Source organism: Grampus griseus (assembly GCF_964374135.1).
Source record: "Grampus griseus genome assembly, chromosome: 2".
Classification (NCBI taxonomy): domain Eukaryota; kingdom Metazoa; phylum Chordata; class Mammalia; order Artiodactyla; family Delphinidae; genus Grampus; species Grampus griseus.
This window is the reverse complement of record NC_139018.1, coordinates 22,294,181-22,314,627: the sequence shown is the minus strand read 5'-3', so window position 1 is coordinate 22,314,627 and position 20,447 is coordinate 22,294,181. Positions and strand designations below refer to the sequence as shown.

General features: G+C 36.5%; 1 protein-coding gene across 1 annotated transcript in view; it reads right to left on the bottom strand.

Moving 5' to 3' along the window:
- CEP128 (centrosomal protein 128) overlaps positions 1-20,447 on the bottom strand; it is a gene marked incomplete at its 3' end in the record, with an annotated part of 415,333 nt that overhangs the window by 290,499 nt on the left and 104,387 nt on the right. Inside the window, exon 12 of the mRNA XM_082649309.1 lies at positions 7,209-7,559. Coding sequence (XP_082505435.1) covers positions 7,209-7,559 — 351 coding nt within the window. The remainder of the gene's footprint in view (positions 1-7,208; positions 7,560-20,447) is intronic.

The window sequence follows — 20,447 nt, the reverse complement described above, 5'->3', positions numbered from 1 at the left end:
TTCAGCAGAAACTCTGCAACCCAGAAGGAACTGGCAGGACATATTTAAAGTGATGAAGGAGAAAAACCTACAACCAAGATTACTCTACCCAGCAAGGATCTCATTCAGATTTGATGTAGAAATCAAAACCTTTACAGACAGGCAAAAGCTGAGAGAGTTCACCACCACCAAACCAGCTTTACAAAAAATGCTAAAGGAACTTCTCTAGGCAAGAAACACAAGAGAAGGAAAAGACCTACCATAACGAACCCAAAACAACTAAGAAAATGGGAATAGGAACATACATATCAATAATTACCTTAAATGTAAATGGACTAAATGCTCCCACCAAAAGACAAAGATTGGCTGAATGGATACAAAAACAAGACCCATATATATGCTGTCTACAAAAGACCCACTTCAGACCTAGAGACACATACAGACTGAAAGTAAGGGGATGGAAAAAGATATTCCATGCAAATGGAAACCAAGAGAAAGCTGGAGTAGCAATACTCATATCAGACAAAATAGACTTTAAAATAAAGACTATTAGAAGAGACAAAGAAGGACACTACATAATGATCAAGGGATCAATCCAAGAAGAAGATATAACAATTGTAAATATTTATGCACCCAACACAGGAGCACCTCAATACATAAGGCAAATACTAACAGCCATAAAAGGGGAAATCGACAGTAACACATTCATAGTGGGGGACTTTAAAACCCCACTTTCACCAATTGACAGATCATCCAAAATGAAAATAAATAAGGAAACACAAGCTTTAAATGATACATTAAACAAGATGGACTTAATTGATATTTATAGGACATTCCATCCAAAAACAACAGAATACACATTTTTCTGTAATGCTCATAGAACATTCTCCAGGATAGATCATAGCCTGGGTCACAAATCAAGCCTTGGTAAATTTAAGAAAATTGAAATTGTATCAAGTATCTTTTCTGACCACAACGCCATGAGACTAGGTATCAATTACAGGAAAAGATCTGTAACAAATACAAACACATGGAGGCTAAACAATACACTACTTAATAACGAAGAGATCACTGAAGAAATCAAAGAGGAAATCAAAAAATACCTAGAAACAATTGACAATGGAGACCCAATGATGACCCAAAACCTATGGGATGCAGCAAAAGCAGTTCTAAGAGGGAAGATTATAGCAATACAATCCTACCTTAAGAAACAGGAAACATCTCGAATAAACAACCTAAACTTGCACCTAAGGCAGAGAAAGAAGAACCAAAAAACCCCAAAGTTAGCAGAAGGAAAGAAATCATAAAGATCAGATCAGAAATAAATGAAAAAGAAATGAAGGAAAGGATAGTAAAGATCAATAAAACTAAAAGCTGGTTCTTTGAGAAGATAAACAAAATTGATAAACCATTAGCCAGACTCATCAAGAAATAAAGGGAGAAGACTCAAATCAATAGAATTAGAAATGAAAAAGGAGAAGTAACAACTGACACTGCAGAAATACAAAGGATCATAAGAGATTACTACAAGCAACTCTATGCCAATAAAATGGACAACCTGGAAGAAATGGACAAATTCTTAGAAGTGCACAACCTGCCAAGACTGAATCAGGAAGAAATAGAAAATATGAACAGACCAATCACAAGCACTGAAATTGAAACTGTGATTAAAAATATTCCAACAAACAAAAGCCCAGGACCAGATGGCTTCACAGGCAAATTCTATCAAACATTTAGAGAAGCGCTAACACCTATCCTTCTCAAACTCTTCCAAAATATAGCAGAGGGAGGAACACTCCCAAACTCATTCTACGAGGCCACCATCACCCTGATACCAAAACCAGACAAGGATGTCACAAAGAAGGACAACTAAAGACCAATATCACTGATGAACATAGATGCAAAAATCCTCAACAAAATACTAGCAAACAGAATCCAACAGCACATTAAACGGATCATACACCATGATCAAGTGGGGTTTCTTCCAGGAATGCAAGGATTCTTCAATATATGCAAATCAAACAATGTGAAAAACCATATTAACAAACTGAAGGAGAAAAACCATATGATCATCTCAATAGATGCAGAGAAAGCTTTCGACAAAATTCAACACCCATTTATGATAAAAACCCTGCAGAGAGTAGCCATAGAGGGAACTTTCCTCAACATAATAAAGGCCATATATGACAAACTCACAGCCAACATTGTCCTCAATGGTGAAAAACTGAAACCACTTCCACTAAGGTCAGGAAGAAGACAAGGTTGCCCACTCTCACCACTCTTATTCAACACACTTTTGGAAGTGTTAGCCACAGCACTTAGAGAAGAAATGGAAATAAAAGGAATCCAAATCGGAGAAGAAGTAAAGCTGTCACTGTTTACAGATGACATGGTACTATACCTAGAGAATCCTAAAGATGCTACCAGAAAACTACTAGAGCTAATCAATGAATTTGGTAAGGTAGCAGGATACAAAATTAACACACAGAAATCTCTGGCATTCCTATACACTAAGGATGAAAAATCTGAAAGTGAAATAAAGAAAAACTCCCATTTACCACTGCAACAAAGAGAATAAAATATCTAGGAATAAACCTACCTAGGGAGACAAAAGACCTGTATGCAGAAAATTATAAGACACTGATGAAAGAAATTAAAGATGATACAAATAGATGGAGTGATATACCATGTTCTTGGATTGGAAGAATCAACATTGTGAAAATGACTCTACTACCCAAAGCAATCTACACATTCAATGCAATCCCTATCAAACTACCACTGGCATTTTTCACAGAACTAGAACAAAAAATTTCACAATTTGTATGGAAACACAAAAGACCCCGAATAGCCAAAGCAATCTTGAGAAAGAAAAACGGAGCTGGAAGAATCAGGCTCCCTAACTTCAGACTATACTACAAAGCTACAGTAATCAAGTCAGTGTGGTACTGGCAGAAAAACAGAAAGGTAGATCAATGGAACAGGACAGAAAGCCCAGAGATAATCCCATGCACATATGGTCACCTTGTCTTTGATAAAGGATGCAGGAATGTACAGTGGAGAAAGGACAGCCTCCTCAATAAGTGGTGCTGGGAAAACTGGACAGGTACATGTAAAAGTATGAGATTAGATCACTCCCTAACACCATACACAAAAATAAGCTCAAAATGGATTAAAGTCCTAAATGTAAGGCCAGAAACTATCAAACTCTTAGAGGAAAACATAGGCAGGACACTCTATGACATAAATCACAGCTAGATCGTTTTTGACCCACCTCCTAGAGAAATGGAAATAAAAACAAAAATAAACAAATGGGACCTAATGAAACTTCAAAGCTTTTGCACAGCAAAGGAAACCATAAACAAGACCAAAAGACAACCCTCAGAATGGGAGAAAATATTTGCAAATGAAGCAACGGACAAAGGATTAATCTCCAGAATTTATAAGCAGCTCATGCAGCTCAATAACAAAAAAACAAACAACCCAATCAAAAAATGGGCAGAAGACCTAAACAGACATTTCTCCAAAGAAGATATACAGACTGCCAACAAACACATGAAAGGATGCTCATCGTCATTAATCATTAGAGAAATGCAAATCAAAACTACAATGAGATATCATCTCACACCAGTCAGAATGGCCATCATCAAAAAATCTAGAAACAATAAATGCTGGAGAGGGTGTGGAGAAATGGGAACACTCTTGCACTGCTGGTGGGAATGTGAATTGGTTCAGCCACTATGGAGAACAGTACGGAGGTTCCTTAAAAAACTACAAATAGAACTACCATATGACCCAGCAATCCCACTACTGGGCATATATCCTGAGAAAACCAAAATTCAAGAAGAGTCATGTACCAAAATGTTCACTGCAGCTCTATTTACAATAGCCCAGAGATGGAAACAACCTAAGTGCCCACCATCGGATGAATGGATAAAGAAGATGTGGCACATATATACAATGGAGTATTACTCAGTCATAAAAAGAAACGAAATTGAGCTATTTGTAATGAGGTGGATAGACCTAGAGTCTGTCATACAGAGTGAAGTAAGTCAGAAACAGAAAGACAAATACCATATGCTAACACATATATATGGAATTTAAGAAAAAAGTGTCATGAAGAACCTAAGGGTAAGACAGGAATAAAGACACAGACCTACTAGAGAATGGACTTGAGGATATTGGGAGGGGGAAGGGTGAGCTGTGACCAAGCGAGAGAGAGGCATGGACATATATACACTAACAAACTTAAGGTAGATAGCTAGTGGGAAGCAGCCGCATAGCACAGGGAGATCAGCTCGCTGCTCTGTGACCGCCTGGAAGGTTGGGATAGGGAGGGTGGGAGGGAGGGAGACGCAAGAGGGAAGAGATATGGGAACATATGTATATGTATAACTGATTCACTTTGTTATAAAACAGAAACTAACACACCATTGTAAAGCAATTATACTCTAATAAAGATGTAAAAGAAAAAGGCAAAAGTATCACAATTTATGATTAGATTATTTATATCAATAGAATTTTAGACCTTCCAATATACGTTCATCTACATATCTCTAAAGAATATCATGATTCCCTGATATAAACATCCATGTCATTGTCTTTTTTTTTCCCCCAACATCTTTATTGGAGTATAATTGCTCTACAACAGTGTGTTAGCTTCTGCTGTGTAACATAGTGAATCAGCCATACATATACACGTATCCCCATATCTCCTCCCTCTTGCGTCTCCCTCCCACCCTCCCTATCCCACCCCTCTAGGTGGTCACAAAGCACCGAGCTGATCCCCCTGTGCTATGCAGCTGCTTCCCACCAGTCATTCATTCTACATTTGGTAGTGTATATATGTCCATGCCACTCTCTCACCTCGTCCCAGCCCACCCCTCCCCCTCTCCGTGTCCTCAAGTCCACTCTCCACATCTGTGTCTTTATTCCTGTTCTGCCCCTAGGTTCTTCAGAACCCTTTTTTTTTTTTTTTTAGATTCCATATATATGGGTTAGAATATGGTATTTGGTTTTCTGTTAAGGAAAGTATACAACCTTACCTTTCTGGGTTTTTTCTGCAATGCTATGCTATTTGTTTGATATTACATAGTCTTCAGTAATGACGTAGTTTTGTGATATGATATATATCTTATAATCTTACCAATATTCCAAAATGTAAAGAGCAGAAAAAAATAAATAAGAGCAATTTTTAAGAGAATAAAAGCCTTTGGCCTTCTAATGAATTTTTAAGTGGCACATTTTAAAGCAGAAAATAAATTAAGCTGGAAAAGAAAAACAGAAGTAGGCACAGAACTATTTTGAAAATCCAAAAATTGTATTATCTGAGCATATAAAATGGCTCAACAAGGCTACTTATTAAACAATTAACTCATTCTTTAAACTATAATGTGTTTTATTTGTAAACCAGTATCATTTTTATTTTAACATACACTTCCAAATATACCCTGGAGTCATTTTTGGAAAATAATTAGTCCTAAAAAACAAAAAAGGAGTAGGCTGTATTACTACTGCCCTAAGGTGGCTCTGTGATTTTATTAAAAATTAAATACTCTTTAGAGGCATTATTCAGTAAGATATTAAAAATATACTTTTTCCAAAATTATTTACAATGTATTTCCACATCACAGACTTACTGGACACTTGAATTTGCAGTGAAATATCTGTTACCCTTTCTTCCTTGATTAACCGTTGCTCTAACTGCGACATGCTGCATTAATTTTTAAGGCTTTTAAAGTGGAAATTACAATGCCTGCTGTGATAATTGTAATACTACCCTAACTGTGGCAATCACTTTAATGCTACTTCTTTGCTTATCATTAGCAATGCTAAGTGATAAAAATAATTATATCAAGAGTATTCTGGGAAATGACTGTTTAACAGATTTTAATATTCTGAAAAGCTCAATCTAGATAACTCTCAGTACCATGGATTAGGATACTGTCTGATGGCATGGACCCTTCTAAATTTCCTCTAATTAAGTAAAATCCCCAGATGGTTCTCAATTAATCAATCCCCCCAACCACTCTTCTCTCTAGCTACCTCCCTTATACCCAGGCTCATTGAACCAGCTGCCAAACCAGGCTGACAACAGAATAATCAAGGTAGAGCAATTTCCTGGGATCAAATCAATTCAGATTCAAGCCTGAAATGCTTAGAGCTGCTTTACCTTGGGGCAACTAGTCATCCAGTAAGTGTCAGATGGGTTAAAGTGAAAAGCACTCCACAAGGAGTGCAAAGTGATCACTTCCTCCATCTTTTATATGTCCAAGAAATTCATACATAAAAACGAAAGCATCTTGTCCATGACAGCTCATCTGTCATGAAATAAGCATTTGTCACTCTTAAGTGCTGACAATTGATTTTATAAATATAATTGCCCTACATTTTGCTTTCTTTTGAAAGAAAGTCGACTTATCCAAATGACTATTCTTCTGGAACACTCAGATTTCTTGACAAGTGACAAATGACAAAGCAGAAGTGATAAACCAAGACTAAACATGGATAAAAATCAATCATGACTTTCCTGCTTATTACCTTAGAAACATCTGGGTTTAATTCAATGCAAAGATACAGTTGAGAATCAACATAGGAGCATAAAATCCATTTAAAGTAACTGATTATACAAGAGAAAAGATGATGTGAAATGCATACACAGATCAATGAAATGCTTTTTGTTGCTATCAAAGAGGCAAAAAAGTCTTAAAGAGGTTTGAGATCTGATAATACCGTCAGCGAGATTATCAATGTCACTCACTTAACTTATAGAAGCTGCCAGAAAATGCTCCAGTAGTAACGGCTGCATTTTAAACGCTTCTTTCTAACCAATACTTAAGTTGAAATATACAAATAAATGAGATTTTAAAATAAATGCATTGGGGGAAAAGGCATGTGATATTAAGGAAGATTTTGTGATTCTCTTCCATTTGGATATTAGAGAATAATTTCAAATTAGGGAACTAAAAGCTATACTAGAGGAGGAGAGTGGATCTATTTTAAGCGTAAACTCTGAAAAGCCACAGAATGTTAAAAGATTACAAAGGCTTTAAAAAGGTTTTAAAAACTAAGTTACCTTTTACCTTGAAATAGTCTAGACATAAAGACTCTTCTATCAAGAACATCTTGATAGGTTGTATGCACAGCATAGCATTCAAGTGTTTGTTCAAAGGACATATGAATGAATGGTTGGTCACAGCAAAAACCAGTCCTCAGGAATTTGGCTTTTATACCTGATTATTCTTGTCTGTCAGTTGATCAAGAGTTTCAGATTGTTTCTCCAGCGCTCGCTCTAACTTCTTATGCTTAAGCTTCCACTGCCTAATGGACTCCTGAGCTTTCAGCTTCAGCTCTTCTCTCTTCTCCTCTGCCACCTGTCTCAGGGCCTCCGACTGCTGGAACTCAAGGAGGTACTGCTCGGCCTGCTTGGTTGCATCCTCAGCATGCTGAGTCAGCTTTGAGATCTGGAGGTCAGCGCACTTATGTCTGGCATCACATGTCTCAAAGTGATTCTGGATCTCCTTCAGTTCATCCAACATCTCTAGTTGCTGTTTCTCCCTGTTCTCCAATTCACATGTCAAATTCTAGGAAGAAAGCATGTGAGATATCAGGAACACGTTCTTGTCAAAATTAGATGCATAACATATCATCAAACAAGAAACACTAACATCACTAAATTAGCAATCAATCTAGAAAATATGATCTTTTTCCATGTATTTTATGATCACATTAGTTGAGAATAATTTTTTATAAAAATATTTTCTTTTTTAGACTACTTCATTATCCAAAAAGGAAAAATATTTTTTTTTCCAATTGACTGTCACTAAAATAGAAGGTCTTGCTGATGAGAAAAACAATGTGCATTACTTTAGTAAGAACCTAGTGTTTTGTACAACTGAAGAAATTCAATGTTTTAACATTTGTCAGATATCAGAGCAATTATATGCAATCATACGTAATGCTTCACTTTTTGGCAGCACCTAAAATTTTGTTATAATAAAATAAAACTCTGTAACAAAAAATGAGCATTGATGATAGAAACATCAGTAATAGATAACACTGTATGTGAAAGTCCATTTAAAAGACTCTCAATAAAGTATTTATAGATAGGTTATTTCCAGCTAAATCAACATAATGTTGTAAGTTGATGAACTTACCTCGAGCTTATATAAATCACTGCAGGATAGATTTTTAAATAAACTTAAATTTATGTGGAATACATACCTAATCAAGAAAAGAACCTAACATTTTTTTTCTTTTTTTTTTTTTTTTAAGAACCTAAACTCTTAAAAGCTAGCTTCCTCAAACCAAAAGCGGTCAATAATACATTTGGAACTTACACTTAATCATCATGATTCATACATATTTTTAATCTGAGAAGAATGGGCAAAGATGGATTGTTAACTTCAAAAGTGAGAGGACATTATATAACATTCTATACAAATAAAAGAATGAACATAATCATTAACATTAAGCCACTCTTGTAAAACTCTGGAAGGGAGTGACAAATTCAAATACAAGTGCTTCCAATGTATCCCATAAGCTGTCCCTCCTGAGCCTTAGTTTCCAAATACCTGTGGTTACAACGGTGACATGAAAATGTCATGTGTCCAAGTAAGACTAGGTTCAGAAGGCTAAGATGACGCTGCAAGCTGGACAAACAATAAATATCATCTACACTGTCCTGAAGCACCTACAGAGATTGGAAACATTTAAAAACGTCCTATGACTCAAACAGCAGAATGTTCAGTTCCAGATTCATCATCCCTGAACTGTGGCTCAAATAAAGTTAAATTTCTCTCATGATTAAAGTCATGGTGTGACATTATGGCAATAACATAAAAATAATGCCTCGAAAACAAGAGGTTTGCATTTGCTCAGTTTGCTAAATTCAGTGCAGCCTGGAAGAGATGAGTCACTCCTTTATCCACCCAAACAAAATAGTAAATTGAGAACTGTGCACTTGTTTGTGTGGAAAATTCTAAAATGAGATCAGAAAACCCTAGTGATGGTGGTTTACCCCTTTGCCCTTATCTAAAAGTTTTACCACATGCCAGAAATCAGCTTTATTAACAAGCAGTAGTCAAGTGGTTTCCAGATCAACAGAGAGACACCATTTTTTTCCCCAAAACAAAGACTTGGGAGACTGGTTTCACTTGCTATGTGTTAGGCAGATAATTTACAGAAAGGTTAATAAGATCTGGTTACAACACCAAAGAAGATAATAATCTAACTGTGGAGATATTCAGACTATCAGCTAAATTACAAGAGTGGATAGTACAAGGTGATGACGGACAGCTACTTGAACGGGTCTATATCTACAGCGTGGCTGGGGAGGGTCTCTCTTAGGAGGTGACATATGAGCTGAGATCTAAATGAGAAGGAGCTGGCAGTAATAACAACAACAACAACTACTACTACTACTAAAGTTTATTAAGCAGTTGTGCAAGGGATAGTGCAAATGCTTTATATGAATTACCTCATTCAATGCCACCACAAAACTAAAGTAAGGCAGTCTTACTATCTTGGTTTTACTGAAAGGTAACGAACACTTGGAACTTGCCCAAGTTCACATACCTAACAAGTGAGAGCACAGGATTCAGACCCAGATACTCTGACTCCAGAGCCCATGTTTTCAACTCTTTACTAAGCTTTCAGATTCCCAAAGGACCCTAACTCCATGCCTCTTAGGTCACCCACTCCCATAGTCTTATCCTAGGGTTTTTTTCAGAACTGTCACCTTTGAAGCAAAAGGTATGTCCAACCCCACCCCTCCCCATTATCTCCCCCTCAGGCCTCTGGCTTTATATACCAATCTTCCCAGTTCCCTTTTCTTCTCCTTTTCTTCTGATACATCTGTTCCTCATTGTCAAGAGGACGACCATTCCCTTGATATTCCTTTTGCTGATTTTAAATTCCAGGCTCTTTAACCTAATTTTCTTAATTTCACTTTAGCCACTCCCTTGCTCACATCTCAAACTCCCTTTAAAAACTGCTCATCTACTGAACTTGAACAGCAAAACCACCAACTCTGGAGGAACTACAAAAATCTCCTATTTCCTATATCAGGTTACTCAGTCCTCCAAGGAAAATCACACATGAGTATCAGGCGATGTGATGGGACACTGAAAGCCATCCTCAGTGCCCAGAAATTCTTCTGCAGGCCCCCACCCAGTCCACTGTACTATCTCTGAACCTAACAGCTTTTTACTCACTGTAGGATATAACATAGCTCCCCTGTGAGAAATAAAATTGAGGCTATTAGGCAGGACACCCCCCAAATTTCCTACATGTACCATCCTGAATCTTACCAATGGTTAGTCTCTCCTCCTCTCTAGGCTCTGAGGAAAAGGGATCTTTTAGAGAAACTAGCCTACCTTTGCTATTTCCTTCCACAACCATCAAGGGATTCACTATACCAGTTAAGTCCTCTCCTTCATGTACTGAACCTCTCTTTCCCTACTAGATCATTCTTCTCTACTTCTCCCATCTTAAAAAACACAGTAATTTTTTTAAAACTAAACAAACAAAAAAAACCTTTATCAATCTGACATGATCTTCTAACCAGTACCCTGTACTCTTCCCTTCCTGTTAAACTCCTGCAAAGAGCAATCCACACTTGATGCCCCACAATCTTATTTCCAATTCACCTCTCGATTCACTGGTACTGGTCCCGATACACAATTAAAATAACTCTCATCAAGATCCCCAAAGATAACCTACAGCCAAATACAATGGACTCTACAAATCTTTCCTAATATCCTCGTTGAATGTGGCACTGCCAATTACTTCTGCTCATTCCTAATCTCTCTTCTTCCCTGACTTTCATAATATACTCTTCACTAGTTCTCCTTTTTCTTCCTGTTTTTTCATAGTCTCCTTCCCTGGGTCTCTTCAAATATTTGGCTTTTAAATAGAGATAACTGTATAGGGTTCTAGTATTAATCATCATTCCATCTAGACAATGCCTTTGGTGGTAAGTATATAGATAAACAGAGATATAAGTGATTCCTAATTCAGAGCCAGACTGATCTTCTCAACTCCAAACCTTTAAATATCTAATTACATAATGACTTTCTACACTTGGTAATCCCACGGGCATCTTAATTTCAGCACGTCAAAAAAGTGAATTTATTGGATGCCCAACTCCTAACAAAAAAAATAGTCTTTTTAAAATAGCAGTAAAGGCTCTCTGCTGAGGAAGGATAAAAATGGAGGTGGATTTGTGTATTTAAATACAGTGAGAAAGTTGGAAATAACTGCTGTAGGAAAAGAGAAAATCAACAAGAGATAAATGTTTAAAAGCTGACAAACATAAATGAGGTTACAGTTAGACAGTCTCAAATTTCTAATGGATCCAAGAGTATATAAAATTCTTCGAATTTCTCCAGCATTTCTTTTGAATCCAGAAATAAAATAAGTTCAGCATTATTTATCCTTCTGTAATTACAGAGCACAAGAATAGGCACAGGATTAATATATGCAAGCCCAGAGCTTAACAACATAATAGGAAGATCCTATTCAGTCACTCTTTTGACATTCTCTTTAATCCATCTTCCTCAAAAAACCAATCAGAATAATCTCATTGTAATAAACATTTCTCCCCCATAAATCAAAAGATTATGCTATAGAACCCTCATAACAATTCCTCCAATAAACACACACACTCATACATACATACACACACATCACACACATATACACAGAGAGAGCACATGAAGCATACAAACACATCATTAATGCATGGATAAATGCTTCAAGGTAGGCACGTATAGTAAATATTAGTATCCTCCTATGTACTACATGAAACGTTAAATGGAAGGCAATTTTCTTATTCATTCCATTATGATGATTTTCAATGCCAACATTACTGTCATACATTCCTGGAAGCACCTTCTACCCTGAAGAACTTTTTATATTTAAATTGTGTGAAATTATCTCAGCTACTAAAGCTGGTTAAATTTCATGTTACTTAATTAAGCCCATTATTTATTTCTCACTATGTAAGTAACCATCAAAGATAAGAACAATCCAGAAACACACTTTTTACCAAGAATTCCTTCCAGTTGGAGGGGAGGAAAAAACTTTAGGATCCTAAAGGGAACCTTTTTAGTTTCTGTGGCTGGGCCTGAGAATTAAACTAACATAAGACAGATTAACAGGAGAAAAGAACATGAATTTCATTTAATACTTTTATGTATACATAGGAGCCTTCACAGAAAAAAGAAGATGCAAAGAAGTGGTTGGGACTGAGCGCTTATATACCTTTTTAACAAAGAATTTATGGAGAGATGACAAGACAAAGGAAAAGGGATTTAATAGTGGGAAAGTGACTAGGAAATATATGGGGGAATGAAAGATAAGGGTTATTTTAGGTTTGTTTGTACAGATCCATTTTGGCATCAACTCCCAGTCTTCAATGATGACAGTGTTCTTCTCTTCCTGGTACAGAGAGAGCACCTTCCTCATGGGAAACACTGACCTGCTTTTAGGTAGAAACAGGAGGTCAGAGAGCCCTTCCTGCACCTCCTGGTTCTCAAGTGCCCTTGGCTGAAAATACTCAATATGCCGAAGTGGCATGTTTTCAGGTGGCACGTTCTGATCCCCTTCACAGCACATCACCAAAGACCTATGAAAGCGCCAACTTACTAAAACTTCATACGTTTGAACGGATTTCTTTTCTCTTTCCTTCTTCAGGTGGGAAAATATATTAATGGGTAGTTGTGTTGAGGGTCTCAGGTTTGGTGATAGCTACAAGGGTTCACAGAACTAGAAGCATATTGAAGCATATAGTTGTACTTATGGTAAGATTTATCAGAGTGAAAAAATACAAGGCAAAATCAGCAAAGGGTAAAGGACATGCAGTGAAGACCAGTGGAAACCAGCTGCAAGCTTCCAAGAGTCTTCTCCTTCCCCAGCGGAAACACACAAGACATGCTCAATTCTTCCAGCAGTGAATTCTGACAACACGCGTGAAGTGTTGTCTACCAGGGAAGCTCATCAGAGACTCAGTGCCCATAGTTTTAATTAGGGGTTAGTCACTTAGGTACTGTCTGTCTAGTATGTAGCAAATTTCCAGACTCCCAGAAGGAAAGCAGGTGTTCAGCATAAACCACATTTTGTTTGTACAAAAGGTCCAGTCACAGTGAACTACCCTTATCATTTAGGAAAGGTTTCATATCAGTGTAGAGAAATGATTATCACTCAAGTTCCTAGATGCCAGACAAGGGCCTACCTTGCAAGCAGGTAGGCTGAGGAAATTTCCTCAGGAGGCTGAGGAAATCTGTCTCAGGCCTATTAAGTTAACTCTGCTCTTCCCAGTAGTAAAATGGCCAAAGAACAGAAAGGAAAAAAGATAATAATGCCCTAAATAAGTTCTTAATTAAAAAACAATTAACTATAAATAATACCTGTAAAACAATGCATTTAGAAGTTGATAGAAAAGAACCCTCTCCCTTTAAAATTGGTTGGCTTTGGCTGCCACTGGCTCCCTCTTTAATAGCTGCAGTGGTTGTACTCAAATTCTAAGAAAATTACAGATGACCTACTCATATGAATAAGGCATTAAAACACAAATAGAAAAAAAAAGAGAGATATTCTATTAAAAAAATAATGTAGATAGGACCCACCATAAATTCTAGCATTAACGGATCACACATCTAAGATCATAATTTTACTTATTTTGATTACAAGGGATATTTATCAAGTTGAAATTACAAAAGTGGAAAAATTGGATAAGGTAGGAGAATAATGGAGCAAGTATACAGAATAAAGAAATCAGCTCTGTCTAGCATACAAAAATCTTTCCACCCACCTTCTTCCCATTATCTCATATTCATGAAGAAGAACTGCTAAGCCTACATTCAAAACATTTTCCATGAGGAATTAATTAAGGGAGAAAAAGTGGACTATGGTGTAAGTGGCAACAATGATTATTTGTTCAACGATGTAACTAAAATACAACAAAATACAATTTCTCCTCTACTCTTAATTGACAGTCAACACACACAAAAGATTAGGCACCTTAGTGAACACTTAAAAGTAAAAACCTGAAAGAAGATGTGGCACATATATACAATGGAATATTACTCAGCCATAAAAAGAAACAAAATTGAGTTATCTGTAGTGAGATGGATGGACCTAGAGTCTGTCATACAGAGTGAAGTCAGAAAGAGAAAAACAAATACCATACGCTAACAAATATATATGGAATCCAAAAAAAAAAAAAAAGGTCATGAAGAACCTAGGGGCAGGATGAGAATAAAGACGCAGACCTACTAGAGAACAGACTTGAGGATACAGGGAGGGGGAAGGGTAAGCTGGGACAAAGTGAGAGAGTGGCATGGACATATATACACTACCAAATGTAAAACAGATAGCTAGTGGGAAGCTGCTGCATAGCACAGGGAGATCAGCTCGGGGCTTTGTGACCACCTAGAGGAGTGGGATAGGGAGGGTGGGAGGGAGGGAGACGCAAGAAGGAAGAGATGTGGGGATGTATGTATAGCTGATTCACTTTTTTATAAAGCAGAAACTAACACACCATTGTAAGGCAATTATACTCCAATAAAGGTATTAAAAAAATAAAATAAAATAAAAGTGAAAACCTGCCCCAAATAAGCCAGGGTACAGTGAATGGCATTTATTTTAAATAAACATTTCCATATACAGTATTATGTACTTCATGTGGAAACCTGTAATGGCAATGAGAAAACAGCTAGACTTAAAAGACTCAAAAGTAACACCTATAGGGAGACGGTGGCATACCACGGAAAGAGCATGGCTTAAGTTCAAATCCCTGCTCTGCCAGTCTATGACCTTAGAAGAACTGCTTACTATCTGTGAACCAAAGTAACAAGTGAATTTATAAAATGGGCTCAGTAACATTTACACCACAGAACAATGATGACCTACATGAGATCACTTAGATAAAACAGCTGGAAGAGTGACTGGCACATTTCAGGAACTCAACAATGATAGCTCGTTATAACTAACTAGAAACAATGTTAGAATTAAAGAAGCAATCCAATGCCTACATTTTAGAGATAAGGAAATGGAAGGCAGCAGAAGATAAAGTGATCAATCCAAGATAAGGGAGATAGTTTTCAGCCACAGGTCCCTGATATTCAAACCAATATTGATCCCACATCAGTATATTACTGACTTGGATACTAGCCAACCTTCTTAATAATTAAATAAGTTGCCATGCTCCTTCCTGAGACAGAAGGAAATCCTGAATAGGAATTATACAATCTCTGATGCATAGAAGTTTCTAGAACTTTTTCTGAAACAGAGAGAAAAACCACAGGATAAGGTTGACTTGGGTTAAAAAAAACCAGAAAAGTACTGTAAGAGAAATACTGATTGGGGCAAATATGACCAAGCAGGAGGGAAGCAATATCAAGGGTAACTACTAGAAACAGGATTTAAGTTTGTAAATTTAAGAGAAACTATTCTGATCAGCAAGACCTCATAAAGAAGGAGACAAAGTAAGGACACAATGGACAAACTAAAGTGTAAAGAAGAGAAAAGACCGGGTCACTGATAGAAAGGAGATGAGCATCCATGCCCAATGATAGCATGCGCAAGAGCCGCAGAGTGGCTGAGCCATCTGAGGCTGCCCATGAAGAGCAATAGCTCAAGAGGGCTGAAGAAGACTGGAAGATGAGTTGAGAAATCAGGTTGCGGGGATGCCAAAATCCAGTTTAAGCTTTCAACAGTTTTTAAGCAAGGGTGTAACATGATCAGACATGTGCTTGAGAAAGATTAATCACCAAAGGACATTATCCTAACATTAGGATAGTAAAATATTAGAGCAACATTAAAAATCATTGAAGATCATCCTTTTAAAGCAGGAAAGGACTTTGAGAACCAATTCTTCTCTCATCTAAGTTCAATTTCAGCAATCAAATTCGATGGAGCTGGTTTACAACAGACAAGAAGGAACAGTGGCATTTAAGAGGCAAGAAAAAAAAAAAAAAACACTATTGACACTTGTCAGTCTTCCTAAAGAAAATACAGATATATTTCCCTTCAGTCCAATAAACACTTACTGCATTCAGCAACAACCAAGCTGCCAAGACACAAAGCTGAGTAAGACAGTATGGTTCTATGTTCTACTCCTCTGGAGAACCATACAGCCTAGTTGGGGAAACAGACATGTAAGTTATTTTGAATAAATGCGATAAATATGAGCAGTTCTTTCTTCTCTATTTCAAATTTTGCCTCTTCCCCATTTATGCTACCAAATATATACTTATGTTTTATTCTTCAATGTCTTTATCTGATTATGTAATGTTTTCTAACAATAATTATTTGTCCAAAGAAAAGAGCCTCGAACAACATTAGGGAGTGACAAAGGGAACAAAAAGAAGATAATTCAAAGTTGCTGCTGAAAGTAATAAACAGAGAGTGAGAAAGAGAGGGAAGGATGGGGAAGAGAGAGACAGAAACGGAGATAGAGAGACAATGAATGCTCATGCCAGCCAATCCCAGAACTCAAACCACCAACAGCACTAAGGCAAGAGTATGCCTAGCACTCCTGCCCTGTTTCCCTCTGATGCCTTCTTTCAAGATGGACATGCCCTTAACATTGGTGTTGGTAGGGGAAACGGGATTGAAAGGAGTATGGGGAAGAGGAAAAAGATTAACAAGAAAATCTGATCAATAAGACACCTTTCCCAAATATTCACAAATAAAGCCTTCTGTAAGAATTCAAATAATTTGATTCTGTAATGTTTGGAAAAAATACCAAAATAGGGGCAAGCCAAGTGGAAATACAATCATGTGTAAAGACTCTATTTACTAATGAAAAATACAATAGTTGTACCTATACATACACACTTTTTAGTGTGCTAAACACACGCACTGTAAAATTATGTGGTGTTTGTATTATACTCATTTTACCAAAAATAAAGAATATTTTAAAATTTTAATTATTATAGAGATTAAGAATTTTTACATCTTGGCATCAATGACAACTTCATTTTAAGCATAAAATATTTTGGTTTAAAAACACTTGGTTGGAAACACAACTCTTAATTATAATATTTACCATTTAAAAACACACAAACCACAATAGAATAATCTGTTTTACAATACAGTTCCTAGAAACCCAATAGAATAAAAGTAGTAACTGTTTGAATGTACCAAAGTGATACACTGAAACAAAAATGATGTTTAAAGCATAAAGCTCAGTTCATTACAAGGGAAAAAAAACAGTGACATTAAAGCTAATAAATAACAAGCCTCAAGTAGAATACCATTTGAAATAGAATTCAGTTAATCATCTTTAACACTATGTGAACAATGTATTTGTTCACTAATTCCAGCCCAAAATATGACTTCCTTAAAGCAGGGACAAGATGAAAATGTTGACTGAAGAAAACAGTAACATTATATCCAAAACGAGATGCAAAGAGCCCAGTGAGGAAGGTGATTAACTCAAGTAACAGGAAAAAATATTAGAATTTTATATTTTTTGTTTTTATTGAAATTAAACTCTTTTCCAGCATGTTGGAACATTTTTGTTTTCATGTGACCAGTTAATTGTATTCATAGATGATTTAGTTTCAACTAAAATGGACAGGAAGCTTTAAAAAAAAAAACTGTAAAGAAGGGCTTCCCTGGTGGCGCAGTGGTTGAGAGTCCGCCTGCCGATGCAGGGGACGCGGACTCGTGCCCTGGTCTGGGAAGATCCCACATGCCGTGGAGCGGCTGGGCCCGTGAGCCATGGCCGCTGAGCCTGTGCTCCACAACGGGAGAAGCCCATGTCTGCAAAAAAAAAAAAAAAAAAAACTATAAAGAAACTACAGGTTGAATATAACATTACTAATGCATGGATATGTGTTTGTAAATGTGATATTAGGTCTAACATGAATTCAACCTGTGTTTGCTAAGTACCACCAGGTTAGGCTCAAAAGCTATGAAAAAGATAAGGCAAGGTCATGTTTCTCAACAGAAAGAAAAACCTGATTACTGCACTGTTGTGTATGACCCAATAGTAGTCAGCCTCTAGCCCCACTTCCTAATATACTCTCCTGTTCCATGGAGGCTACAAAACCAAATGCTCAGCACTCCCTAGAGCTAGGTTCCAGGGGCAAATCAGATGCAATGCAGAGAGATTTAGAGATTTAGAATGTGGAAGAGAGGCAGGGACCATATACTTGTTAATTTGGCTTTTTACTTCTTGCCAGCAAGGTCATAAAAGATAAAATTTATTCTGTTCTGTAGTGAATCTCTCCCTTTGTGCTATCCATCCTTTCTTGGAAGCCTAGGCAGGGCCACATCTGCCAACATTATAAACAACTATTGTATAAAATACCTGAAGCAGTTCTATTTCCCATACTAAACCCTAACTGATATTATAAAGTTTTGCCTTTACTAAGTAAATAAAAGAACTAACAGATTTAATAGGATTTCACCAGAAATTCTCAGATTCTCAATTAAGCCATGCCCCAATCACCTCTACTGGGAAATTAACTTGACATATTCTTACATGTCTTGATGAACTCATTCATTTCAGCATAATTCAGGTGTTTTATGAACAGATACCGAGAGGACAACTAATCAATTTTCCACAGTAGGAAGAACTAAGGCAAGTCTCTTTTAATAAAAGAACTCAAATCAATCAAAACAAGTGTGGTAGCACCGAAATATACCTACATGCAGTTAAAATAGGCCACCACTCATTGGGATCATACTATTTAAAACTTTTTTTTTAAGTCATGATTGGTTAAAATCTATGAGTCAATTATTTTTAACTCAAGCAAAACACGTATTAATAATCTTTAAAAACTGCTTCAAACCCTTAATGAGTGAGGGATCAGCCACATAAAACATCAGGGGCCATTATGGTAACCATGTCACAAATATTCTTCCTTTAAAAACATTAACCTTCTGCCTTTTCTATCATACTAATTTTGACCACATATACTATTATCATTTTCTTTTCCCCCAATGAAGCAGAGACACACAAAGGATATTACTTCCAAATAATAGGTTCCTCAGTCTTTCTCAGTGATTAAAAATAATTATTTCTCCACAAGTCCTATGAGAACATATCTGCTTCATACAATTACAGTTTCCTTGTACTTTTTAATGAAACATGATACTAAGCTTAAGCAAAGTACACAAAGTAATGTTCAATTAATTAAATACATTCATCTCTTTGTGAAGAAATAAAATATTAACTTCTGCTTCATTAGCAGTGATGTTCACTACACGGAACATTTTAAATACACATTTCTTCAGAGCGTTTAACTTAAAACACGGGGGGACATATAATTATCATCTAAGGCCCCAGCAACACACTAGGGGAATTCTGACCCTGGCACACATATCTCAAAGTACATTTGCGTTTTCTTAATTTTTCTCATACTCTGTAGACTGATAAATTTAACTCTGCAACTCTGATGTTTAAAGTAGGCACTCTGGGAAAAGAAAATTTGAATATAGATAGGATAAAACTGTTCTAAGCAACTGCTTTAAGCAGATTGGTATTTGGGACAACCCTTGTTGGAGGTGGAACAACCTGTGGTTACACACTTGCTATGAAATGCAACAGCCCAAAGCAGGTATCAGAGAAAGATGTTCACCTGTGACTTTCCAGTGTTGGTGTGGCAGCTTAGAGGATGAAGATAAATTATGTAGTTCAACTAAAGAAATATTATTCCTAATTATATGACATATCATGAAGAGGAGAAACTAAGTGTAACATAGCACAATACTATTGCTCTACATCACTATAGAGCATTACGATTTATTTGAAACAGATCAGACACATTGTCTTATATGATACAATAACCTTGTGCAATTGGGAGAAATCAATTTTTCTATTTTAGACAGGAGGAGAAAAGAGAAGCTAAGGAAAGCTAAATGAGATAAAAGAGGCCTATTTTCTTTTTGTAAAGTAAAGTATTTTGAACAAAACTAATGATCCCTTGAGATACCACCTCACACCCATTCAGGTGGCTACTACTTTAAAAAAAAAAGAAACCAGAAAACAGAAAACAAGTGGTGGAGAAATTGGACGTCTGTGCACTGTTGATGGAAAAATAAAATGGTACAGTGGCTCTAGTAAACAGTATGGTGGTTCCTCAAAAGATTAAACACAGAATTACCATATGATCCAGCAATTCCTCTTCTGGGTATGTACCCCAAAGAACTGGAAGCAGGTCTTGAAGAGATGTTTAGATACCCATGTTCAAAGCAGCATTATTTACAATAACTAAAATGTGGAAGCAACCCAACTATTCATCAACTGATGCATGGATAAGCTATATATATATATATACACACACATATATATATATATATATATACACAATGAATATTATTCAACCTTAAAAAGGGAGGAAATTCTGCAATATGCTACAACATGGATGAACCTTGAGGATATGAGGATATTATGGTAAGTGAAATAGCCAATCGCAAAAAGACAAATACCATATGACTCCGCTTACATGAGGTAT